This window comes from Planococcus citri, chromosome 1, assembly GCF_950023065.1.
Source record: "Planococcus citri chromosome 1, ihPlaCitr1.1, whole genome shotgun sequence".
In the NCBI taxonomy this organism is placed as follows: domain Eukaryota; kingdom Metazoa; phylum Arthropoda; class Insecta; order Hemiptera; family Pseudococcidae; genus Planococcus; species Planococcus citri.
This window is the reverse complement of record NC_088677.1, coordinates 33,878,202-33,901,932: the sequence shown is the minus strand read 5'-3', so window position 1 is coordinate 33,901,932 and position 23,731 is coordinate 33,878,202. Positions and strand designations below refer to the sequence as shown.

Genomic DNA, 23,731 nt, shown 5'->3' with positions numbered 1-23,731 from the left:
AATTTACAAGCGTGAAATTATAAATTAATGCTCTCCTTCGTTCTAAGTATTTACTCACGAACTACGCGACGAATAGATCAATATTTTCTTATTCAATATCGCGCCTATAGTTCACCTCGATACCACTCTCAACCAAGTAAGATTAAATTTGAACAGAGCAGCCATATCAAGAGAAAATCAACTGAAAAATCAGAAATAGGTCACGAGATGAAAATTCTTATTAATCGAGTCAATTTGTCTGAAAACCAAAGAATTGTGACGAAAAATTAAATAATTGTACCAGATTTTTTGGGCATATTGCAGGGGCAATGGTCCAAATCAAAAGTCCCCTGCATATCCACAGACCTGAATTTCACAACTGATATCGATTATCCACCTTCAACTTCAATGAATTTGAACCCTTATAATGTCGAAATTTGTACGTTTAAATTTAAACTCAACAGGACTGTTTTTGAATATTTTGTTCAACTAGTTGCATCTTTATTTACTCGTAATTTAAAATTATTTCTCAAGACAATAAATAATTGGAACCCGTGTTTCCAAACTCAAAATTCACCCTTTCGCGTTTCAAAACTAATTTATCTACCAGGGACAGGCTGAAATAACCTCATTTATAGATTTGCATTTACAATAAAAAACTTGAAAAATATTTCGCTCACCATACAGCAACATATAACGATACTGAAGAGGATGAATAAACATCTTGAAGAAAAATTCGCAACGTATTGAAAAAAATTAAAAATATTCACGAAAGAACTCGGATTTCACAAAATTTCAACTCTACATCGAAAAAAATCTCTCGAATAACATTACTTCTAAAAGAAAAAACTCTGAACTGAAGAAACTATACCGTTACTCGAAAAAACCTCGAGGAAGTTGTCACCGAGAAGTCACTAAACCAAGTAATAATTCTGCACGTTTCCGAGTTCCTTGCCACGCTAAAGGTCTATAGCCAAAAAAAAAAAAAAAAAAACTGGTTCCCACCCTCCAAGACATTTCTTTCAATAGATCGAAGGCCTTTATTTCAAAACGAGCTCGCTGAACTCTGCTCGAATTTGAATTCTAAGAAAACACTCCCACAACAATGTCTTTTTGTCTCATCGTGTGTTCCTTGAACTACCTATTTAAACTCGCATACGGAGACAGACGCCACTCTGCAGTCTGCAAATACATTCGACCATTTACTAAATTATTTCAGCGTTGATTAACATACATAATTCGAAGGAATTTTCACCATATAGGTAGAGGTACTAAGTGAACTCATAAACAATCCATATTTTTCAGATACCTGTTTCTTTTATTTTGACAGAGATGATTTTACACGCATTCGTTTTTCAAAATAATAACCCACGAACAAGATTTTTACCTAAAAACTTGGAATAAATCATGTATGAACCATACGGCGAAGTTTTTTTTTCCTTTTCGTTAAAATATATAGAGCTATCGTGGAAAATTTCCTGCACACAATATCCTCTTTCTATCTTTCTATTACGCAAGCAACATCCGACCAAATTCAACGCGCAGTGAAAGTTTCATAGCTGCAAAACAACATATCATGTCAAAAGGGTAAGTTCATAACCTACTAACCTATAAAATTCGGATCAGGGGGAATAGCGACAACGGCCATGTTTGAATATCCTTTCGATAACGCCGAGCGTATAGTTCACAGATACACCGCGTATACAGTTTTCAGGGCAACAGCGTTGTTAGCAAGGTCGTTATCACAGGATGGGAGGGAGCGGGACCGGAGTCAGCAAAAATTAAATCGAGTATCCTTCGTAGCTTTTTTTTTCTTTTGAAAAGCCTTTCATGTATTTATTTTAATGTGTTACGCTCAAGATGGTAATTTTTTTTTTTTTACTATTCCGGGTTTAGCAAGGATCGATTATTTTTTTTTTCAAAAATCTAGATGGATTTATTGAATTGAATTATCGATTACTTGTCCTCGGAGAAAGATTTTTTACAGAAAAACAACCATAATAGAATCTAAAACAAATTACACATGAAAAATATCGTAAACAGAAAAACGTCATTAATATTTAAATTCCGAAAATTAAGGAGAAAAAATGGTCATCAGTTCAGATATCAATAAAGCACTTAATCGTGATTTTGGATAAAATACAAATTCATTGAACTTGAATCTGTATATCATTCATCACATATGTTTGCAATAGATTACAGAAGTTATCTGTTGATGAGATAAACGTTGTTGATTAATTGATTATGTAATAGAATAACTACCTATCATTTTTTTCCATTCCATCGATACTTGTATTATTTTCATACCAACCGCGAAAACTTAGAACTAGAATAGGTAGGTACATTTTTTTTTAAACGTTTGCAAATCGAACATTCATGATTATTAATGTTGATCCGAGGTTCGAATACATATTATAGGTCAAGTATAACATAGAGATATTGATCAGAAAGGATAAGAAATTCAACGTGAACATCATGCTTTAATAAGAATCAAAAATAGAAAATCAAGATCTACGTAAATACACACATCTAACTTTGTAGCACAAAAAGGGTTGAGTTCTGAAGAAAAAATTTCGCCTTCAAAAATAATAAACAAATTTCTGAGCAAAAAAACTATCTAACTATTTTAACAGATTTACAGTTTTGATTCGAGCACATGAACCAGAACGAGATAATAATATTACCTACATCTGGTCAGAATGAAGATCACATACATGAAAATGCATTAAATCTATTCAAAATTGAGACCGCACGAGCAGGTATGCAATAATATAAATATGGTCAAAATGGTGACCACATGCACATAATAGTGCAAGATCTGATCAATATGATTGACCACATGCACGAATGTGCAAACATGAACTCTGGTCAAAATGATGACCACATGCACATGATTGTGCAAGCATAAAATCTGGTCAAAATGATGACCACATGCACATGATTGTGCAAGATCTGATCAATATGATTGACCACATGCACGAATGTGCAAACATGAGCTCTGGTCAAAATGATGACCACATGCACATAATTGTGCAAGATCTGATCAAAATATTGACCACATGCACATGATTGTGCAAGATCTGATCAAAATATTGACCACATGCACATGATAGTGCAAGATCTGGTCAAAATGATGACCACATGCACATGATTGTGCAAGCATATAATCTGGTCAAAATGATGACCACATGCACATGATTGTGCAAGATCTGATCAATATGATTGACCACATGCACGAATGTGCAAACATGAACTCTGGTCAAAATGATGACCACATGCACATGATTGTGCAAGCATAAAATCTGGTCAAAATGATGACCACATGCACATGATTGTGCAAGATCTGATCAATATGATTGACCACATGCACGAATGTGCAAACATGAGCTCTGGTCAAAATGATGACCACATGCACATAATTGTGCAAGATCTGATCAAAATATTGACCACATGCACATGATTGTGCAAGATCTGATCAAAATATTGACCACGTGCACATGATAGTGCAAGATCTGGTCAAAATGATGACCACATGCACATGATTGTGCAAGCATATAATCTGGTCAAAATGATGACCACATGCACATGATTGTGCAAGATCTGATCAATATGATTGACCACATGCACGAATGTGCAAACATGAACTCTGGTCAAAATGATGACCACATGCACATGATTGTGCAAGCATATAATCTGGTCAAAATGATGACCACATGCACATGATTGTGCAAGATCTGATCAATATGATTGACCACATGCACGAATGTGCAAACATGAGCTCTGGTCAAAATGATGACCACATGCATATAATTATGCAAGATCTGATCAAAATATTGACCACATGCACATGATTGTGCAAGATCTGATCAAAATATTGACCACATGCACTGATGTGCAAACATGAACTCTGGTCAAAATGATGACCACATGCATATGATTATGCAAGATCTGATCAAAATATTGACCACATGCACATGATTGTGCAAGATCTGATCAATATGATTGACCACATGCACGAATGTGCAAACATGAACTCTGGTCAAAATGATGACCACATGCACATGATTGTGCAAGATCTGATCAATATGATTGACCACATGCACGAATGTGCAAACATGAGCTCTGGTCAAAATGATGACCACATGCACATAATTGTGCAAGATCTGATCAAAATATTGACCACATGCACATGATTGTGCAAGATCTGATCAAAATATTGACCACATGCACATGATAGTGCAAGATCTGGTCAAAATGATGACCACATGCACATGATTGTGCAAGATCTGGTCAAAATGATGACCACATGCACATGATTGTGCAAGCATATAATCTGGTCAAAATGATGACCACATGCACATGATTGTGCAAGATCTGATCAATATGATTGACCACATGCACATGATTGTGCAAGCATAAAATCTGGTCAAAATGATGACCACATGCACATGATTGTGCAAGATCTGATCAATATGATTGACCACATGCACGAATGTGCAAACATGAACTCTGGTCAAAATGATGACCACATGCACATGATTGTGCAAGATCTGATCAATATGATTGACCACGTGCACGAATGTGCAAACATGAGCTCTGGTCAAAATGATGACCACATGCATATAATTATGCAAGATCTGATCAAAATATTGACCACATGCACATGATTGTGCAAGATCTGATCAATATGATTGACCACATGCACGAATGTGCAAGATCTGATCAAAATATTGACCACATGCACATGATTGTGCAAGATCTGATCAATATGATTGACCACATGCACGAATGTGCAAGATCTGATCAAAATATTGACCACATGCACGGATGTGCAAACATGAACTCTGGTCAAAATGATGACCACATGCATATAATTATGCAAGATCTGATCAAAATATTGACCACATGCTCATAATTGTGCAAGATCTGATCAAAATATTGACCACATGCACATGATTGTGCAAGATCTGATGAAAATATTGACCATATGCATGAGTATGCAAATATAAAATCTGGTCAAAATGATGACCATATGCACATGATTGTGCAAAATCGGGTCAATGTAATAACAATGGCCATTTTATGCACCGCGCAACACTACTTATGGCGCCTCCCTCCACTCGATTGACCACATGCTTGTTGTGTAGTATTAATTCTGATCCCAATCATAGAGATCAATATTTTTGCGGATTGCGTCTTCAACTAGGGTTATTCTTCCAGCATTGCTCCGCCAGGTTCAATATGGATTTTGGCAGTCATTTCTGTACCTAATTTGGTTGATGGAATCAGTACACAAGAATAGGAAATAAGTTTGAAGTTTCAACTTCATTTGATTTGGTCTCACAATTATCTTCACATTTTGACTAGTTGAGGATTCACATCCCTCTAATCCGTTCATAAAACCAACACGAAATCATTCAAAATCTGCCATATTTTCTAGTATAATATTTCCATTTACAATTTAGCCCTGGTACGTTCACACAAACTCACAACCACGTAGTATTACATACACATAGGTAGAGGTACAGACACATAAACAACATCGAAACATTAATTCGTCATAATAAAACGGACACGTGATGAACAAATAACGTGTCACCGATCTAACAACAATCTGTCTATATTCAACACATAATACACCGCCAATACATACATACCTGCCTACGTTGAAATAAAAATAATAAAACCTCGTGGCATGTATAACCTAACCTATCATATAGTATACACATAGAAACAAAATTTCGCTCTTTTCTTGCATAAACCTCCATTAAGCAATACGTACACATAAAAAGACCATGCGAACCGATCAATTATCCAATACACGGTAATAAACCTCGCCACGCCACCAATGAATTTTAAACATCACGATTCTCACCCCCTTTATTACCTCTCCATCTAGAAAGTGAAACCAGTCACCATATAAGCGAGTAAAGAGCCAGCAAGAAAGAAGATGGGATCGTAAAAATAAATTCAATTAAAAAATTTTCCGATCTTCTGCCCAGAACATCAGCATCAGCACCAGCACGAGGTCGACTGGCGGAGGTTCTCAACTAATCCGATCACACCATCGTCTAATCAAAATGTAAACGACATGAAATGAAAATCATCCTGCAAATTTTACCTTTGGCTAATATTTTGACAACGTGAAAATTAACGGGATTAATAATCAACGACGCTAAAGGTACATAATAAGTATCGCCGTGCGCGCCAACAGAGTTCGGGTTAACACGTATGTACAAGTATGTATCTTTAAAACCAGTTTTTTTTTCATTTTCAGAATGGAAGCGCTAAACAAATTTCAAGGACACGACCACGTCAAATGTGTGACTTTCGAACGCGTCGCAATTTATAATAACGTAACCAGAACGCAATACAATGAGAGAGATCAGCCAAAACTACGCGCCACTTTGTGAATCTACCAATTCGCCGAGTTGATTCATCTCTCGAGAGCAGAATACATTATTATCAAGTATAAAAAACCAACCGCAACCCTCCTAGTGAAGAATAAAACATAATGTTGGAAACGAAAAAAAAACATGGTATATCGATGCGAGAAAGCGGGTTCTAGTACATAAAAAAGAGCCGCAGCATGCGGGTAAATAGAATGGCGAAAAAAATATTCTCTTATTTGAAAAAAGAAATAAAAAAAATCACCGTTATAGGGGACATCATCTTTGATATACGTACTCGCGCGAAATTGCAACTTATCACAACACCACTCAAAGTGATTTCCATTTTTTCATCACGGACGAATCAAAAATCAAAAAGAATGTTCGTAAAAATACAAAAAATTACGTCTAATTAATATTAATTAGTTTAGATATAAGAGGTACGAAACAGCTGGAATTTTACTTCTTGCCTATTGGAAGATCTACGATTTCGAGATGGAAATAGTACGTGGGTCCAGGTAAGTATAAAATGACTCGGCAATTTTTTCAAATGACTAAAATCGAATTATCAACGTTAAATAGACGATCGAATGAATCGTGATTACGAAAAATATTTCAGGTTTTAAATTTCATGCCATCAAAGAGGATAATCGTGAATCTCATTCAACTGAGGTTTTTTTTCACTTTATACTTTGTTGTACATGGATGTACTACAATACAAAACCCCGTTGCGACCATATAGAATACATAATTGAACAAATACATCCATAACAAAACACTATTCTCTTCGAAAAAATTCGTCGCCACTGATACAATTCTTATAATAAATCATCATTTAAAGCCGTCTGCTCTCTCGTACGATTCTCGCCTCTGTGCAATATACACATGTACAGTTCATCGTTTATGCGCAAGCTATTGGTAGGTAGTTCCAGAGGTACAAGTTCCTTTATCTGACACCTATATGTACCTATATGAGTAAGAAAACTACAATAATGAGCAACATCAACGAGGACAAATTTTCTGTTACGATTTCAGAAAAAAAGAAAAAAGAATGGGACGAAGTCGAAGAAGAAAAGAAAACGGTATCATTTGTTATCTGTTCCACTCATTTAGTAAAAAGAACTTTAACCTTTACCACCTAAGAAGAGAACTTGTCTATACGATTCATTGTTATTGCTGTTTTTTCTATTCTTTTTCTGAGGGGAAAAACCTTTCAAAATCCTAAAGGTCATCGAAGGTACACACAATCGTGTTTCCTACATACGTACATTACAGGTGCGTGAATGAAAAAGGTGACCCATTATTTGCGGATGACTTTCCAGCCATTGTAACATTTAATTTTATTTGACACATTCTCGACCTGGCACTAAGACAATCAGATCTTTTTTGATGTTAATCTGCATTTTCAACGTCAAAGGCAGTTAAAAATAAGTTATACCTAGAAAAATTTCAAAAACCAAATAGAACAAAACACAGTATAAACAGTTCTCTTCTTAGGTAAATAAGCCATCTTCAAGCAAGAAAATTTCGAAGAAAAAGTCTTTTTTTTTAGAACTGGTTTAGAACTACAATTGAGCAACTGATCAGAAAACTTGTGTACACCTTTCGTTACATTGTTCCTACATATCATCCAGCCTCCCAAAAAATTCAATCCTGCTCTGAACATTTCACATCATTATGCTCCCAACGAGATCAAGATAAAATTGAGATCCTCATCGTAGAAAACTATCTCAGTCAAAAAAACGTTTTTGAAAATTTTCAAACTAAATTCGTCAATTTCTTCGTGAATTAAATAAATTTTATATGAACTCGCAACAAACTAACTCGATTTACAATTTGCAAAAAATCTTGATTTTTAGCACAGAGGTCTTTGTCATGTATCTTGATTTTCGAGACAAGAAAATGTAATCATGATTTTTAAAAACCTGTCAGGACAGCCAGTTCGGGCTAGATTTGGAAAAGTTTAATCAAACCAACATGATGAAAACCCAAATCACCGATCAGTAAATCTATTTGCAATCCTGTTTTTTTTTCTTCAACAAATTACAGGTCCCCATGTTTCAAAGTTGAACGTGGAGGTTCACCTTACTGAACTATTATCTTACATTATTTGAAAGCATTGAGACGTGTTTTTTTTTACAACAGAAAAATGCAGCGCAACTTGATAAATTTCCTGATTAAAATGTTGATTGTTTCTCGTTTTTGAAAAACCTCAATTCTGCGAATCAACAAGCTCATCAATCTCACACATCCAATCAATGCGAAGGAACTCTGCTTTCAAAAGCTCTCGAATATTTCCAACAAAATAAGTACATCAACTTTGTAAACAATATTGATAGATTTAAGTAAATAATACCCAACAAAATTCTGCTCCATCTTTCGACGACATCGTTACACAAAAATATGCGAGAAAAACATAAATACAAACAAATACTTTTCAAGTCATTTTTCAACTTCACGAGACCATACTTTCAAGTAGATGCCACCAAATCCGTAAATCAAAACAGGATTTACTCAAGTTGTTGAAATCTTTTTAACAGCTTCAAGTAGGAACCTAGTCAAGATGTGAAACGAATACTATTACGACGAATAACCACCGCCATAAGTGAAATTAAATGTTATGTACTTTAGGTTTCATAACAAAACCACAAAGCAAATCCATCTCATATCATCGAAACGTTTCTCAAAGTTGTGTACCTCTGACGCGTGCTAAATTTCTACGTAGTTACCGCAAATAAGGTAAATATTTCAGATTATTGTTCGTAGAATCAAGAGAATGAATTTCGTGAAAAATGTACCTGCTAATCAAACAATCATGATTCGAAAAAATCAAAACAGCATCAGGAGCGGCTCAAAAGAGAGATCATCAAAAGTAAAACCAACGGGATGTCGAATAATTATAGAATCGACGTAATGTAAGAACAGTTTCTTCAAATTAGAACGGACTCATTTGGCATATACTTGGTATTTTTGACCAAAAATCGAAAGCTCACAGACATTAGAGATCAACGAGTATTTGAATAAGTATTAGAGCTCTAAACACAAAATATTGCATAATAATTCATTTATAAAAACTTTCTACTTCAACTAGCGCTCCCAGTGGGTTTTTAAGCGGACCCAAACTGAATCTCGTTCGCATTCCCACTCCCAGCGTTCTTTCATTCATTTTCGACCTCTTATTCTACCTCGTTTTCACTTTCGCAAAGGAGCCAACCATGTGACTGAACTGAAAATGGGAGGCTCTGAGAGCAGGAAAACCAAGTATGTCTAGCAGAAAGTTAAGAGTAATGAAAATGTGAAGCTCACAACTTTTGTGATCAAAGTTCACACGATTAGCTAATCTTTGTCTCGTTCAACGTTTTTTCGGTCTTTTTGCTCAACGTTCGTTCTTTGAATGATCTTTTTGCACCATCAATTCGATACACATGAAAGTCGATAAAAAATAATAAAAACGACGTATGCATTACTTACTAAGCTTGGATCCAGAATTGTACAGATCATAGCTGCTGGTCGACATGGTCGGCGAGGGATATCCATTGGAAGTACTAGGATAAATGGACGAATGTAAAGCCGGTCCCGGCGACGAGCTTAAATTCGTCGAAGTAGATGCCGACACCGCAACCGAGCTTACTACAGTCACCGGCGAACGTGGCGTAACCGTGAGCCAGTCGTCGGGGGGACGCAGCCTCTTCGAGCTCGCGATCCCATTGAAAAGTCCGCTGGAACTGCTGGCAGTTGGCGGACTTCGGATGATTTCTCTGCCTTGATTGTAACAAGGACTTCTACTCCGTGGTTCGGATTTGATGACAGACTGACCTTTCGGCCTGCCTCCATTATTATACATAACATCGTGATGTTTCAAGTCCATCGCGCACATTTAGCCGCTTGGTAATATACATTAAAATCACCTTTAATCGATACACACTGGTACGAACGCAAAATTAAGCGTAAAAAAATGGTAACCAAATGAAATACTGCTTAAATTTTTTTTCCAAAAAATACACGTGGAATGAAAAAAAATTCGAACTTTTTAAACTTGTTCACAGAACACTATTCACTGGTATGATTTCGCACGTAAAATCGAATTAATTACCAATATTTACGCAAATGAAGATTTTTTTAAAAAATGGGCAAAAATGATAGAAATAAACCAACACGAAGATAAATGGCACGTGAATTCGCGCTCGTTAAACTCTACTAAATAATACAAATATTGTTGAACGATGCGAACGTAGTAAACGAGACGGCAGAGTTGCGAGAATACGGCGGCGGAAAGGAAGCTGATGGCATTGAAAGTGACTATCGGATATAGGTGGTAGCGAGTCTATAATTGTCTCGGCCGTAGTTCTTGCCATCGATTCTCGTGCTGTTGCGAAAATTACGTCCTAGACAACGTCACCTTATACAACTTTTCAATTGCTTGACATTCTGCAACAAAAATAATAATAATACCAATGAATAAACGAACCAATAAATTGATTCAGAATTTGCAAAATAACGTTACAATATTCTAACGAATAAATTCACACTTTTGAACCACCGATCTTCGTCAAATTGAATTTGAAGGGGAGATGGTACTAGATTTTCATCAAAATTTATTTTGTCAAACCACGTTCATTATTTTTTAGAACTATTAAAAATTTTTCCTTTTTTCCCCCCAATAATATTGAAAAATGCTTTCCTTTTTTTTTCCACATTTTACAAAATATTGAACCATCATTTTGTCAGACGACATTCATTTTTCAAAGTTATTGTACTTTTCAAGTTGCATTGTTTTTCAATTCTTCGTCCACCAGACTACAATTTTTGGTTTTCGTTTGTACATACAAATTTAAAAAAGTAATTTTTAGTTTTTCAGATAACTGAAGACATGGTGACTTTTCTAGCGTTTTGTTATTGTAGGGAGGGGTGGTGCTGGAGGATAGGAGCGGGGGAATGAGAGAGCTGTTCGTTTTAAAATATAACAATTTGAAATCATCGAAATACTTCCTCTCTGATGTGTTCACTTCAGTCTAGAAATCAATCACATCAATCTATCCCCATCACTTCGTCAGAGGCAAAGCCAGGGGTAAAATCAGATTTTTATGCATGAAACATCGAAATTTGAGGTACTTTACTAAAAAAGCTTCATGATGTACGTTTACTTCATGTAAATGAAGGTAAAATTACTTTTTCGAGAAAATTAGCCCAAAAACAAAAAAACTACATATAATTTTTTCATCTGCAAGAAGAAGTGGCTTCAGTCACCCCTTTTCCCGTTGGCTACGTCGTCACTGATCCACATTTGAATTCGAGTTACTCATATTTTTTTTAATTGTTCGTTCATTTTCAACCTCATCGTGTTAATTCTATATGTTCGTAATGTTACGTGTGCATTTTAAAATCAATTTTCATTTGCACCTGTATACAGATGAATACAGCGCATCTCATTAAAACTTGACAGTAAGCTATTAAAATGATGAAAAAAGTACCAAGCAGGAAATTCTATTAAAAACATCTTGCACTTGAAGCAAGGTCAAATGATATTATAGAGAAAGGAAATGAAAGGAAGTGCGGCTGTTTTTCTCTCATCAAATTATCAGGCTATATTTTTTTTTGAAAAATTATTTATTTATTTATTTATGCGCGGATACTTCTTAAATGTTACTCATTTCCGCGAAAAATTATGCCACGAACATATCACGCTTTTTTTCACTGTCGCCACTTTACCTCGACAATTTCTTCACCAATATTTAAAATCATATTAATACCTACATTTTTTTCTAGGTTTCAGCATTATAAACCAAACTGACTAAAATTTCAGAGAATGAAAAAATCAAGCTAAAAAAACAAAACTCTATAGTTTTGAAGTTCATCATGACTGTGAGTATGTACCATGTACTTCTCAGTAAAGGGGTCAACATTCGATTATTTAGTGAATTTTTGATCTCGTGAATTTCTTCACAGCACTAAAAAAGACCACCAATGTTTACTGGGCATCCCATGAACCAATCGATCACCCCGTCCCAGAAATCAATAACCGCCCAAGTGAAATAATAGCTCTACATGTGTCGACTACACTTACGTATATTTAGAATTTTTTTATTTATGTACAAACGAGTATGATTCAATCTGGGAGCTCAATATTCCGTATTGATTCGATCATCCGTTTCAATGATCACAATCATCGTTATCATTGTCGCGTTTTCAACTCAATAAAATGCTGTAATTTTAATGGATACTCGTGGCGTTTTCCACGTCCTTTTTTTCTCCTTTCATTTAACTTTGAAAATTCCCTTCAACCGATATTGCGTTATGCTCTAGTTTACTTGAAACCGCCTTTAATATGAAAAAATACTTTTAATGATACCAATCCTTTTGCGTATCATAACAATTCAAAGTAACAAAAAAAAGGGCACGTAAAAAAAATAAATTTTTCGTATAACAACGTGCAACGTCCAAAATGTCTACATTTTACCAAGAAACTCTCGCCACGCTAAGTACCAGATTGAATTACAAAACCAAAAAAAAAAAAAAAGTTCAACTCGTATACATATTTAAAATACCTACTAAAAAACTTGATATTCAATGAGAAAGTTTCCAACACGCTATCATAATACAAGTACATACATATACGACCCAATAAATGAATTTTCCACTCACTCGTGCCTTTTGTTAGAATTTTCTTAACACGTAATACACCCAAAACATACCATAGTACATAGTATAAGTACACATAGCGAGATTAGTTCATGGAAGAGGTACGAGTGAAATTTAAAGTAAAAGAAACCACTCACTTCATTATTTCTACAACGACCAATGACAACTTTCGTGAGAACAAAAAACGGAAAGTAGGTCAAATAATAAATTATACCCAGAACACAATGTTGCACCCTATTCAAACCGAAAAAACCTGTTCGAATAGTTAAAAGGACTATTGATCTCTTTCACTGTTAAACTCGACTGAACCTATTGTATGGAATGTCTAGGTTTTTCGAACATCATTACCGGGATGATGATACAAACGACTACATCATCATTTTTCACTCAAATTTGTTTGAAAAAACGGCCACATTTACACGATTAAAATAATATTTATCAGGAATAAATCGAAACAACGGGTCCATGATTGGGTACATAAAGCATGATATGAAATTGCATACCAAACACTTGAAATAATTTTTAAAATTTTTGATTTTTTAAACATACATATTTTTGAAAATGAGACCGAAATTTCTGACAAATAAACTATCAAGCACGAAAGAAAGGATTTTAGACGTTGAGCAGTCCAGATCATTGTATTTTAACAGGTAAAAATGTGTATAATTGGCGATTGATGATAACAATACATTTCGTGAAATTCTAACAACGTGCATAAAATCATCAAAATTCAGCAATTTTTTTCCATACACACACATTACGAATTCATATGAATTGTATAACGAGCACATACAGCTTATATGACTAAGGCTTTACGTTCTTTGAAACCCAGGGGTACCCAATATACGACGAAAAATCGACCTCATTTCTCAACAAAAATAACTTTTTGGCATCTTCCAAATGCCCTTCCCAAGCTATTAATTTTTTTCGTCATCGTCTTTCTATTCAGCATTATACACGTGTCAAAAAGGTTTCACGAAAAATGATAATAGCCATTATTATCAAAGCAGTGAAAAAAATTAACGAGCCATATTTCGATATAAAGCATGCAATCTCGGCATAAATGATTTATCTATAAATAGTAGTAAGCTACGTCTTGAAAAGAAGTCGAAATCATTAAAAAAAAGTTTAGATAAATTATTGAACCAACTAAACTCGACAATCGACATAATTCAAATACCTAATTAGCACATCACAAGGGCGAATTAGCAATTTGTTGGAGAGGGGGGGGGGGTAGTTGAGAAATATTCTCACGAGAGGGTCTCATGAATGCTCAGCATATGTTACTTTTCTGGTACGCAAAAGATGAGAAAAGAATCCTTGAACATTTCAAAGTTCTTAAAATGGCTTATCTCAGGTTTTAATCCTTGCGAAGAAAAAAAGTACTGTTTCTAATTAATTTTCGTTTAAACAAACATAAGGATTTAAAAAAAAAATAAAATAAAATAAAATCAGACGTTCCATTTGGACAAGGAATTTCATCATTTAGTTCTTAGAAACCTTTTAGAGAAAATTAAAATGCTCAAGTATTCAAATATGTACTATAGTAATGTAGCAGCTGGGTTTGGAAGACCAAAGCATTCTTTCTGGCTAAGAAATTTCAAAATTTTTCATTGTAAAATATATAGTTGAAAGATGAAAGAAAATACCTTCACTTGAATTTCGCTTAGCCACATCATAATCATTAATCAAGTTCATGTGAAATTCGTTCAGCATTTCTCAAAATTAGAGAATGGTCATCTTGAACGAAAAATTGATAAACCTATATTCGTACTAATAATTATTTAACTTTTTATCTTAATCCAAATAGTCGCGACAACTTAAATTTCCACTTTCAACGATTTTAAAAAGACGAACAAAATAATTAATTTTACCATAAATACACTCAATCAATACACCTACTTGAACGAATTCTCGTCTACACGAACGATTTCAAGCTCAAGCTAACATTGTAGCATATGGATAAAATTTTCAACCGTACTATTTCCTCCAGACTAACGTAAGTCATATTCCGTCATATGTATCGAATCGTAACAAAAATCAAGAAAAAAATGTTATTGGAACAAACGGAAGCATGGATTGTGGTTTTTACTCGAACGAACCAATTACACTATAAAATACGTAGGTATATAGGTAGGTACCTCTACAGGGTGGCCAGAAATATCGGGTACCCCTAAAAAAGTTTTCTAACTAAATACTTCGGTTGGTCACAGTGACTGATAATAATGATAACACATGATTGGTTGTTGGACTGGAGAGATAACATTCCACCAATCATATGCATCTATTTCACATTGCCAACCTATATTTTTAATGAAAAACTTTCTTAGGGGTACCCGATATTTCTGGCCACCCTGTACTTACACCAAACCTTCCATCTGATTTTTTCCAACTCTGTGAACTCCACGACTTACACGAGTTTTCATATTACTTACTGCGTTCGAAGCACATATATTTTCAAAGCAACATCGTCTTCGTATCGTAAACTCTCTTCTTTTCAAATTATTCCGATGAGATATGTATTACGTATACCGACTCGTGTATTTTTTTCTTAATTCAATTTTCTTTAAGCCATTTATCGTTCAATCAAAAAGTTATATTTCACGTTGAAGTGTTCTAAAAAATCTCATCTCAATTCCACAAGTTCGTCTCGATATTCTATTACATGATGGAAAAAATTGCGCAATTTCAACTAATACCGAGCAAGATCGATTTTTAATTTTTCGTTTTTTTTCACAGATGATAAGGGTAGCTAAGATTTAAAATCCATTACTGAAATTTAAAACGTTATACTGTATGTACATCAATTTTTTTACCCGTACAACAAACCATCGAAAAATTTTCAATTAAATGCATAATAACAATATTATGCTTTCCAAAACTCATTTTGGGTGTTTGAAAGATCCATTAGGATACTTTTTGAAATATGTATTCTTAAAAATGAAATATGGAATAACTCAACTCTCAAGTTTCCTCTAGAGGAGCTGATTTTATTTTTTTTGTTTTTTGTTGGGGTGAGGGGAGAGTTGGGGGGGAGAGAATGCCCTGCAGGTCTCTTTGCTATATAGGATTATTCATAACAGAAAATACTATTTTTCATACGGATATTCTTTGGATTATTTTTTTTTGAGTCGAGAAAAATATCCAAAATTTCAATTTCAAACCCCAATTAGGATGGCTGAGAATGCTAAGTCCAATCACTAAAATTTTACCGCTCTGCAAAACTTCATCAACTTTTCTGAGCTATTTCGAACTACCTATGTATTTTACCATTTTTTCAATCAATATTTGAATCAAATTGTATACCATTTTGAAAGAATTTTACGCAATATTATCAACTTTGACATTATTTCGACTTTTTAAAAACTTATTACCACAAAATTTTGACAATTTTGGCTACAATTTAACGCTCACAATTTCCATGCAACTCTAGAAACTGATCGTTAATTAAAACAATCCATTTTGTAACGTGCTAGTGACATTCTACTAACAGACTTTCATGATTCAGCAATGATAAACTGAAAGAGAAGAGGATGCGGGATGTACGTATCAGAAGACACGTGAGGAGTAGTACAAAGACTCGAAGAGATAACGAAAGCGTGGTCTAGTCTACGATGTTGTTGGTCTAGGTACATGGAACTAGGAGTGTGTAAACGAACTGAAACATTATGAAAAATTTAATAAACCAAAGTATGTAATGTACTGTACGCAAATAGAGATAACGACGATAACCTTGAAAGTCTGAAAAAAAGCCATACGCTGCTGAGAAAATGGCCGAGCACAGAGACTCAGACTACGAGGTAGGAGACGTTTGGTAGATCAACTAGGTACGAAGAATAATTTTGTTGTACTGGCTGTAATATGAAAATGATTACGTTTTTAAATTCCTTTTTAATGATTTGAGTTTTGTACAATAGTTTCCCATGGAAAATTTGTAAGTAATTCCTTACAACATGATAAGCAATTATTCATCCATAACTTTTTTTTACCAGATAATTTTCAAAGCTTTTTTGAAGAATTCTCTTGAATTGAAGTAAGCGTGTATATTTTGTTGTTCGATATAACGAATTTTATTTGGGTTATATTTTATGTACACTTTATCATGTTGGCCTTGTAAACATGATAATCGATCGAAGTTTAACTAAATGTAATGTTGAATTTTTTGTACACTTGATAAGTACTTTGCCCTTAATTAATAATTGTGTAAAGTGGAGTTCGGTTGGTTTTTGTTTTACTTTTATTACCTACATTAAAAGTCGAGAAAAAATTCACAGCTATCGATCGCGTCTTGAATTCAAAGAGAATAGAATGTTGAAAAAATATAGCATCAACAAATCTCACACAGCTGGCGCGAGAAGACCGACTTTCCGTCAAATATTTTTTTCTATAATTTCATACGTGAAAACGTCGTCTTGATGCAGTGATTCGGTTTTGGTAAATCTTTATTCTTTTACGAACAAATTTATTCAATTTTTATAAAACTTTTGTATATAAAGCATATTGATCTGTTTTCCAAGCGAAGCGACTCGAATCATTCACGAACAATTTGATGATTGAACAAATTGATTGATTTCTTTAGAAATAATTCGCGAACGGATTAATTAATTTTTAGTGAATCATTCAATGAACCACACGCGAACGAATTTGTCTTCGGCGGAGGGCTACAGGAAGTGCTTCTGGGTCTAATAGTACTGGATCCGTACTATTCGAAAATTTACATTAGAACACCAGTTGGTCAACATTTTGCCATAAAATAAAATTTATAGGTATAAAAATGTTGAAAATGTCACTCTTTAGCAACTTCTCACACCCTCTCTGAGTGAAGGTATATAGGAGGCTGAAATAAGTTCCAATACGTACATCAAACTTGACCCATAGAATCCGAAAACAGTATTGAAAATCTCATCCAAAAAAAGGTAAGAAATACTGTTTTTTTTGGGGGTAAAAAGCTAAAATTCTCAGTTGAAAAATCTCATATTTAAGATACTACTCTTCTTCGGATCTTGAAAGTAATGACATTTTTGAACTCGGTGAGGTTGAATTAAACTGGTGTTATGAAATTGTTCTGTGTTATAGCCGAACATTTCATTCATGAACCAGTTGCGTAAAGTAGTAGTGAGAACAACGAACGGTTTTCGTTGAAGAGATATTCTCTCTGCTCGGCTCTGCCATATGTGAGTATAGGTATACGTTGGTTTAGTTTTTTCGACCCTTTTTGTACGACCTATTTACCGGTTCTTTTTCTTGGGTATTTTATCTTGATAACGGTGGTTGTGCATTGTATCTATGCTGGCGTTGTTGTACCGCTATACTCATTCTCGCCTACACCCTTTTTATACGACTTGAAACTCAAGGGCGAATAAGGTCAAACGCCTGCCTATGTCTGATGTATGACGTAAGACGAGACATTATTTTCTTCTCTTCTATACACTATTGTATCGATTGGCTGGAATTATGTATTTAGGTAGTACAGGTACGCACTTACGCAGGTACTTTTGCTTTCGGGACATGGATAAATGTATATCTAAGGTATACTATGTAGATGAATAAAGAAGACCTTATAAAGGAGGATAAAAATACAACAATAGGTGGAAACCGATCTACGTACGACGTACATAACAAAAGGGTTAAAAGTACTACGATTTTTCTTCGCGTAATAATTTATTTTCGTAATTTGCGCCAACGATTGAAATGCGATATGAATTTTGAAAAGAAAATCTCTCCAGTGAAACGTGTGCGTTTGGAAAAAAACGAATAAAAATATCGAATAGACGTTGCAAAAATCCTTGAACAACGCCCGTGAAAATCGTCGATTCGTCGAGCTTGGAAACCTATGAAATGAAATTTAAAAATCTGATATTTCGTAGGTGTTTCTGCGTCGTCGTTTCAAAAATTTTACCAGGGATGGCATTATTTTAAAAGTTGATTTAAAATAGGCGTATTTATCCCGGTTCGAGAGTTTTTCAAAATAGATTTTATTTATTAAAAAAAGAGGTGTCACTTTCGTTCCTTGGGTCTGGTTCACTGTGATTTTAAATAATATTCGGATATACGAGACACATCACATAACACATAATTATTAGTGTCGCGAACCATACGAGTATTATGTCTTCTTGTTTGTAGTACGAATGACATTTTTGCATGCTATGTATTTAAACGTTATTTTGGTATTATCGAGGTTAATTTCAAGTTGTCAACACATAGTGTTCGAATTGAGATTTTTGATTTGCTCGTGTTGTCAGGTGCAATATACATATGTAGTTTTCTCACTTACGCAAAAGTAAGCTTCGAATTACGAGTAAAATGCTCATCGACAGTGGCTAATGTAAGGAACATTCCAACTGTTTCTCCTGGTTCGAAAAAAATGGCCTGTTTTCATTTATCAAAAGCGAATTATACAACCTATCTCAGATTTTTGCATCGCCTTTAAATTTTCAAAAATATCTCAATTACATTAAGAAAGTTATCCTGTTTTCTCCGAGATAAGCGAATACGAATTTCAATTTCAATCTGCTGACCTCAACTACGACAACATATCCTGATCTAGATAATACCCGAATCGACCTTTTGTCATTGTCCTTGACAGTTGACACCCCCAACTAGACCTTTGAACCAAACTGAGACATGACTTGATATAGAACTTCCTCAAGACCAGCTTCGAAGAAATTTCCTTGCAACAGATTTTTTGAGAAAAACTTGAAAGAAATCAAATTTTGAAAACATTGGGGGGATGTCATTTTGATGATTTTAAGAAATTTTTATGAAATAATTGCGAATTAACGAAGGAATAATCTAAGAACTGATTTATACTTTTTCATGTAAACTTCAGATATTGAGAACGAAAAACGGAAAGTTGGAGGAAAAATGACCAAGTACGATAATATTTCAATAACTTTTTCATTGAATTTGGTAAAACGTGTACTCATTACGCAAATATATCACTCGAATTTTAATACGTACCTTTTATAAGCAAACGATACGATACAATGTTAATGAAAATTACCATTTTTTGGTACGTACATTCGAAGTCAAACTGCATTGTCAAATTATACGACGCTGCACTTCAGAAATACCCCTCTTCATCGCAAACCTTGTACCAACTCATTAAAAAAGCAAATACAATTCTAATTCGAATTTGTAGGGGTAAGTCAACCTTGCACCATGTACATAGAAGAATGCAACTGGTCAACTGCGACGAATTTATGCCGGACATTGCAGTTGACATTATGGCAGTATCTTTCAATTCACATATAACTGATTCGTTTGTAACAGGAAATCTAAACTATTCACAATGTAAAATTGACGATGAAAATACGACGTTCGATGCATTAATTAATCATCGTACCCAAGCACGTTTATTTCGCTTTAAAAAACAAAACCTGTCGTGTGTTTCAATTGCGAAATTAATAACACAAACAGAAGATTACAAGCCTGAGACGCGCCTTTTTTATAAATCAAAATAATCGCGTGTTACGTTTTACAACTTTTCTCTGAAGATACGCGCAAAATTCAGGCTCGGAAAGGTATAATTTTACAAAGTTTTCTCATTCAAATGCGGGGTATTTTATCGAATAGCTGTCATACTTCAAGTTTTGGTATAATTAGAATGAGAAATGAAAAAATTGGCAAGAACGAGATCCCACAGATTTGAAATTTGAAAAGGTAGTGGTTCTACGAATTGTGTAGCAACGACTCAGAGATCGAATTAAGCAGATTTTTAAAAAAACAGCATCCCTACAGGTAAAAAAAAAAGTGAATTCGAACAAAATTGTAAGAGCATCCAAAATGTTAGATGCTAAATATGTATACTAGACAATATTCAAATTTTGATAAACTTCGAAAAATCGAATTTGACCCCATTACAGTAGACATCTGAAATAAATTACTTCAAGTCTTCGACCTATTTCACAGCCTTTAAAAATTTTTTTGGTTTTTCAATTTTTGAAAAATTCTGCTAAAAGCGTCTCCGGAAGATCAACACCATGCGTTATGTACCGTTCTTGTGACCTTTTTGATGAGTTCAGAAACAATTTTTTCATTTATTGCATTCCAGAATTTTTCAAAAATGACCCAAAAATTCGCCGTAAGCTCCAAAATGGTTTGATACTGTCACAAATCGATTTGGAAAATCAAAAGTAGGGCGTTAGCACCAGAAGTTGCACGAAGGTGTATTTTTGGATGTTTTTTCGATTTCTTACCATCTCGGCCCAAATTTTTCTCACATTTTGTGACACCACTCCATCAAGAAAATGTTCATACTCCCTTCAAATATTGAGATGGACAACTTATTTCCATTAAATTATCAATTTCTCGTACCAAGTGCCGTCAAAATCTGAAGTATGTACAATAGAACACCCAGTATGACTGAACGTGAAACAAAACAATTTTCAAGTTTGCATCATTTCGTTAATAAATACCGCATAGTAAACGCAAACCTATGCGATTGTATTAATTCATAGTACTAAAACTGCAGCAGTAAAGGAGTAAAATAGGCGTAAACAAAACGCAAGCAAACGTCACGAAAAAAAAATTGCCAACACGTTGCATTTAACTACTGTACAGAAAATTTAATTACCATTTCTCGAAGGCCCACGAACCAGAAAATTTTTTAATCAATCGCACACGATGAAAACAAAACATTACGTCAAGTTACGTTACATTAGAAATCGTCCAATTGAAAAATTATACGAATGAAAAATCGGTGATAAGAAAAGCCCGCAATTCGAACAATTCGGTCGGTGGATAGGTCGTTCATTCGTAAACGGTACGTAAAAAACAGCTGAGCACACACGGCCAAGATTTCCGAAGTGAATTAAAAATAAAAATACCAATACACAACTAGGTTAAGAGAAAGGCCGATAAAGTGGAAGAAATAATGAGAGACGGTCTCGATATAGCCGAGCAATGAGAGAGGAGGAAAAGATGAAAAAAAAAAGGGATGCACGCTCGTGACCTCAATTCTCTTACCGAAACTAACAAAGGTTCAGGGACAAATACGATACGGTGGGGTGTGGCGGCGGGGCTCGGTGGCGTTGTACATACCCTCGTTGAAATTTCATCGTGTCGCTCTGCTCTACGAAGCACCAACCTTCGAGCCATCTCAATTTTAGACTCTCTTTCAGCCTCCACACCGCCGTGGTTGTCAACCTACTCTCATGGCGTGGCGCGCCACTATACTAGGCGCACAACACACTACACAGCAACACATTCACATCTATACAGCCGTTTCCGACCATCGCCAACGCTGCTGACATTCACGAGCAGTGTATTTTCCCGACCACGTCTCGTTCACAAGAAGCCCCAATCAAAAGTCGAGCGTGCGTGCATGCGTCCTTGATACACTACGTACTTAAAGCTTGTGCTTTTACTCCTTCTGTTTTCTTTTTTTCTTCTTTATCGCTTTCAACTCGTTCATTCGTTATCAGCCAAATGTCTCTCCCTTATATCGACTTTTACACAAAGTTCGATTTCAAACATCACTCCATTTACATGACTTGGGATTCATGAAACACATTTTTACTAGAAAAGATTTTCAAAGCCAACACCAACACGCAGATTTGACGTCCAGTTCAATAGGTCAACTCAAATGAGATGGAATTTGATAAATGGAGCCGATTTAACGTTAAATTCAACCATTTCGATTATTTCTGTTGAGCACTTTTTCCTACAATACATTTTTTCGTTCAAATCACTCGAAATATAGAAAAGTCAATTGGGTGTCTCCCAAATGCAACCCAAATCCCCAAAGTAATTAAAATATGCCTTTTAAGTAACCTAATTTGTCAAAATGAAAACGAAATTTTTTTGGGGGGGAAAGTTCACAACTCGACAGATAGCAAAAAAATTTTTTATGACAAATTTTAATTGCACGATCAACTGTTTGAACCCAATTTTTAGCTTGGCTGAAGAAATTTAATTAATAACAGTTGAGAGATGACAGATTTTTTTTTGGAAAATTATGTACGAAGATTAAAGAGCTTTTCTCAACGTTGTCTCACAAGAAACGTTCGAAATTCCAGATGATTTAGTGCAACCAAATTTTCCACCATGCTATGTAGTACGTCTTGTGACTTATCAAGCGAGATTTAGACTTTCGATTTATTTTTGCTTTCATTTCACCTATAGACCCAGATACCCTAAAAAACTATACTGATTATATTTCTTCTTCTCAGTTCTCTCTCACCTTGTTCAAAAACTGATGTACTGAAATTTAAGTTGAAAATTTATTCAGTCTGATATATGATAATTGATAGTCTACCATTTTGCACTGATTAATTTCGTTATACTAATGCAAAATTTTTTTCACTACCAACCAGTTTTTTCCCATTTATTTAAAAATTATTTCCATGAGTGAATACTCAGAAATTGACAATGGATGGATATTATGTTATTCCGGTAAATTTACGTAAGACCGTAAATTGCCAGTAATTTGCCACAGAATAAATTTCCATGATAATTCATTTTAAAGATTTACTTACCTACAACAATTAATGACTTGTTTTTCAAAAAAAATAAAAAACACTCATACAATCATATTAAACTTTTAAAGAAATTTTGAAAAAATTACCACACTTTTTCAAATTTTCATTTCGGTGGTAAATTACATGTACCTAGTAGAACCACAATAATTCACATTTTAAAAATACAAACTTTGGATAGTTTGCCATTTCCATAAAAAAAAAGATTTTCGAATATTGACGCACGTATTGACAAAATTGTTCATT

At 34.5% G+C, this 23,731-nt stretch overlaps 1 protein-coding gene across 6 annotated transcripts in view; it reads right to left on the bottom strand.

Moving 5' to 3' along the window:
- EcR (Ecdysone receptor) overlaps positions 1 to 23,731 on the bottom strand; it is an 80,355-nt gene that overhangs the window by 26,642 nt on the left and 29,982 nt on the right. For 4 of the 6 annotated variants that reach the window (XM_065344100.1, XM_065344101.1, XM_065344102.1 and 1 more), the window contains one exon: positions 9,840 to 10,796. In XM_065344100.1, coding sequence (XP_065200172.1) covers positions 9,840 to 10,245 — 406 coding nt within the window. In that variant the 5' untranslated portion in view covers positions 10,246 to 10,796. Of the gene's footprint in view, positions 1 to 659; positions 718 to 9,839; positions 10,797 to 21,582; positions 21,858 to 23,731 lie in introns of those variants that run through there. The other 2 variants (XM_065344103.1, XM_065344104.1) reach the window with 2 other exon arrangements.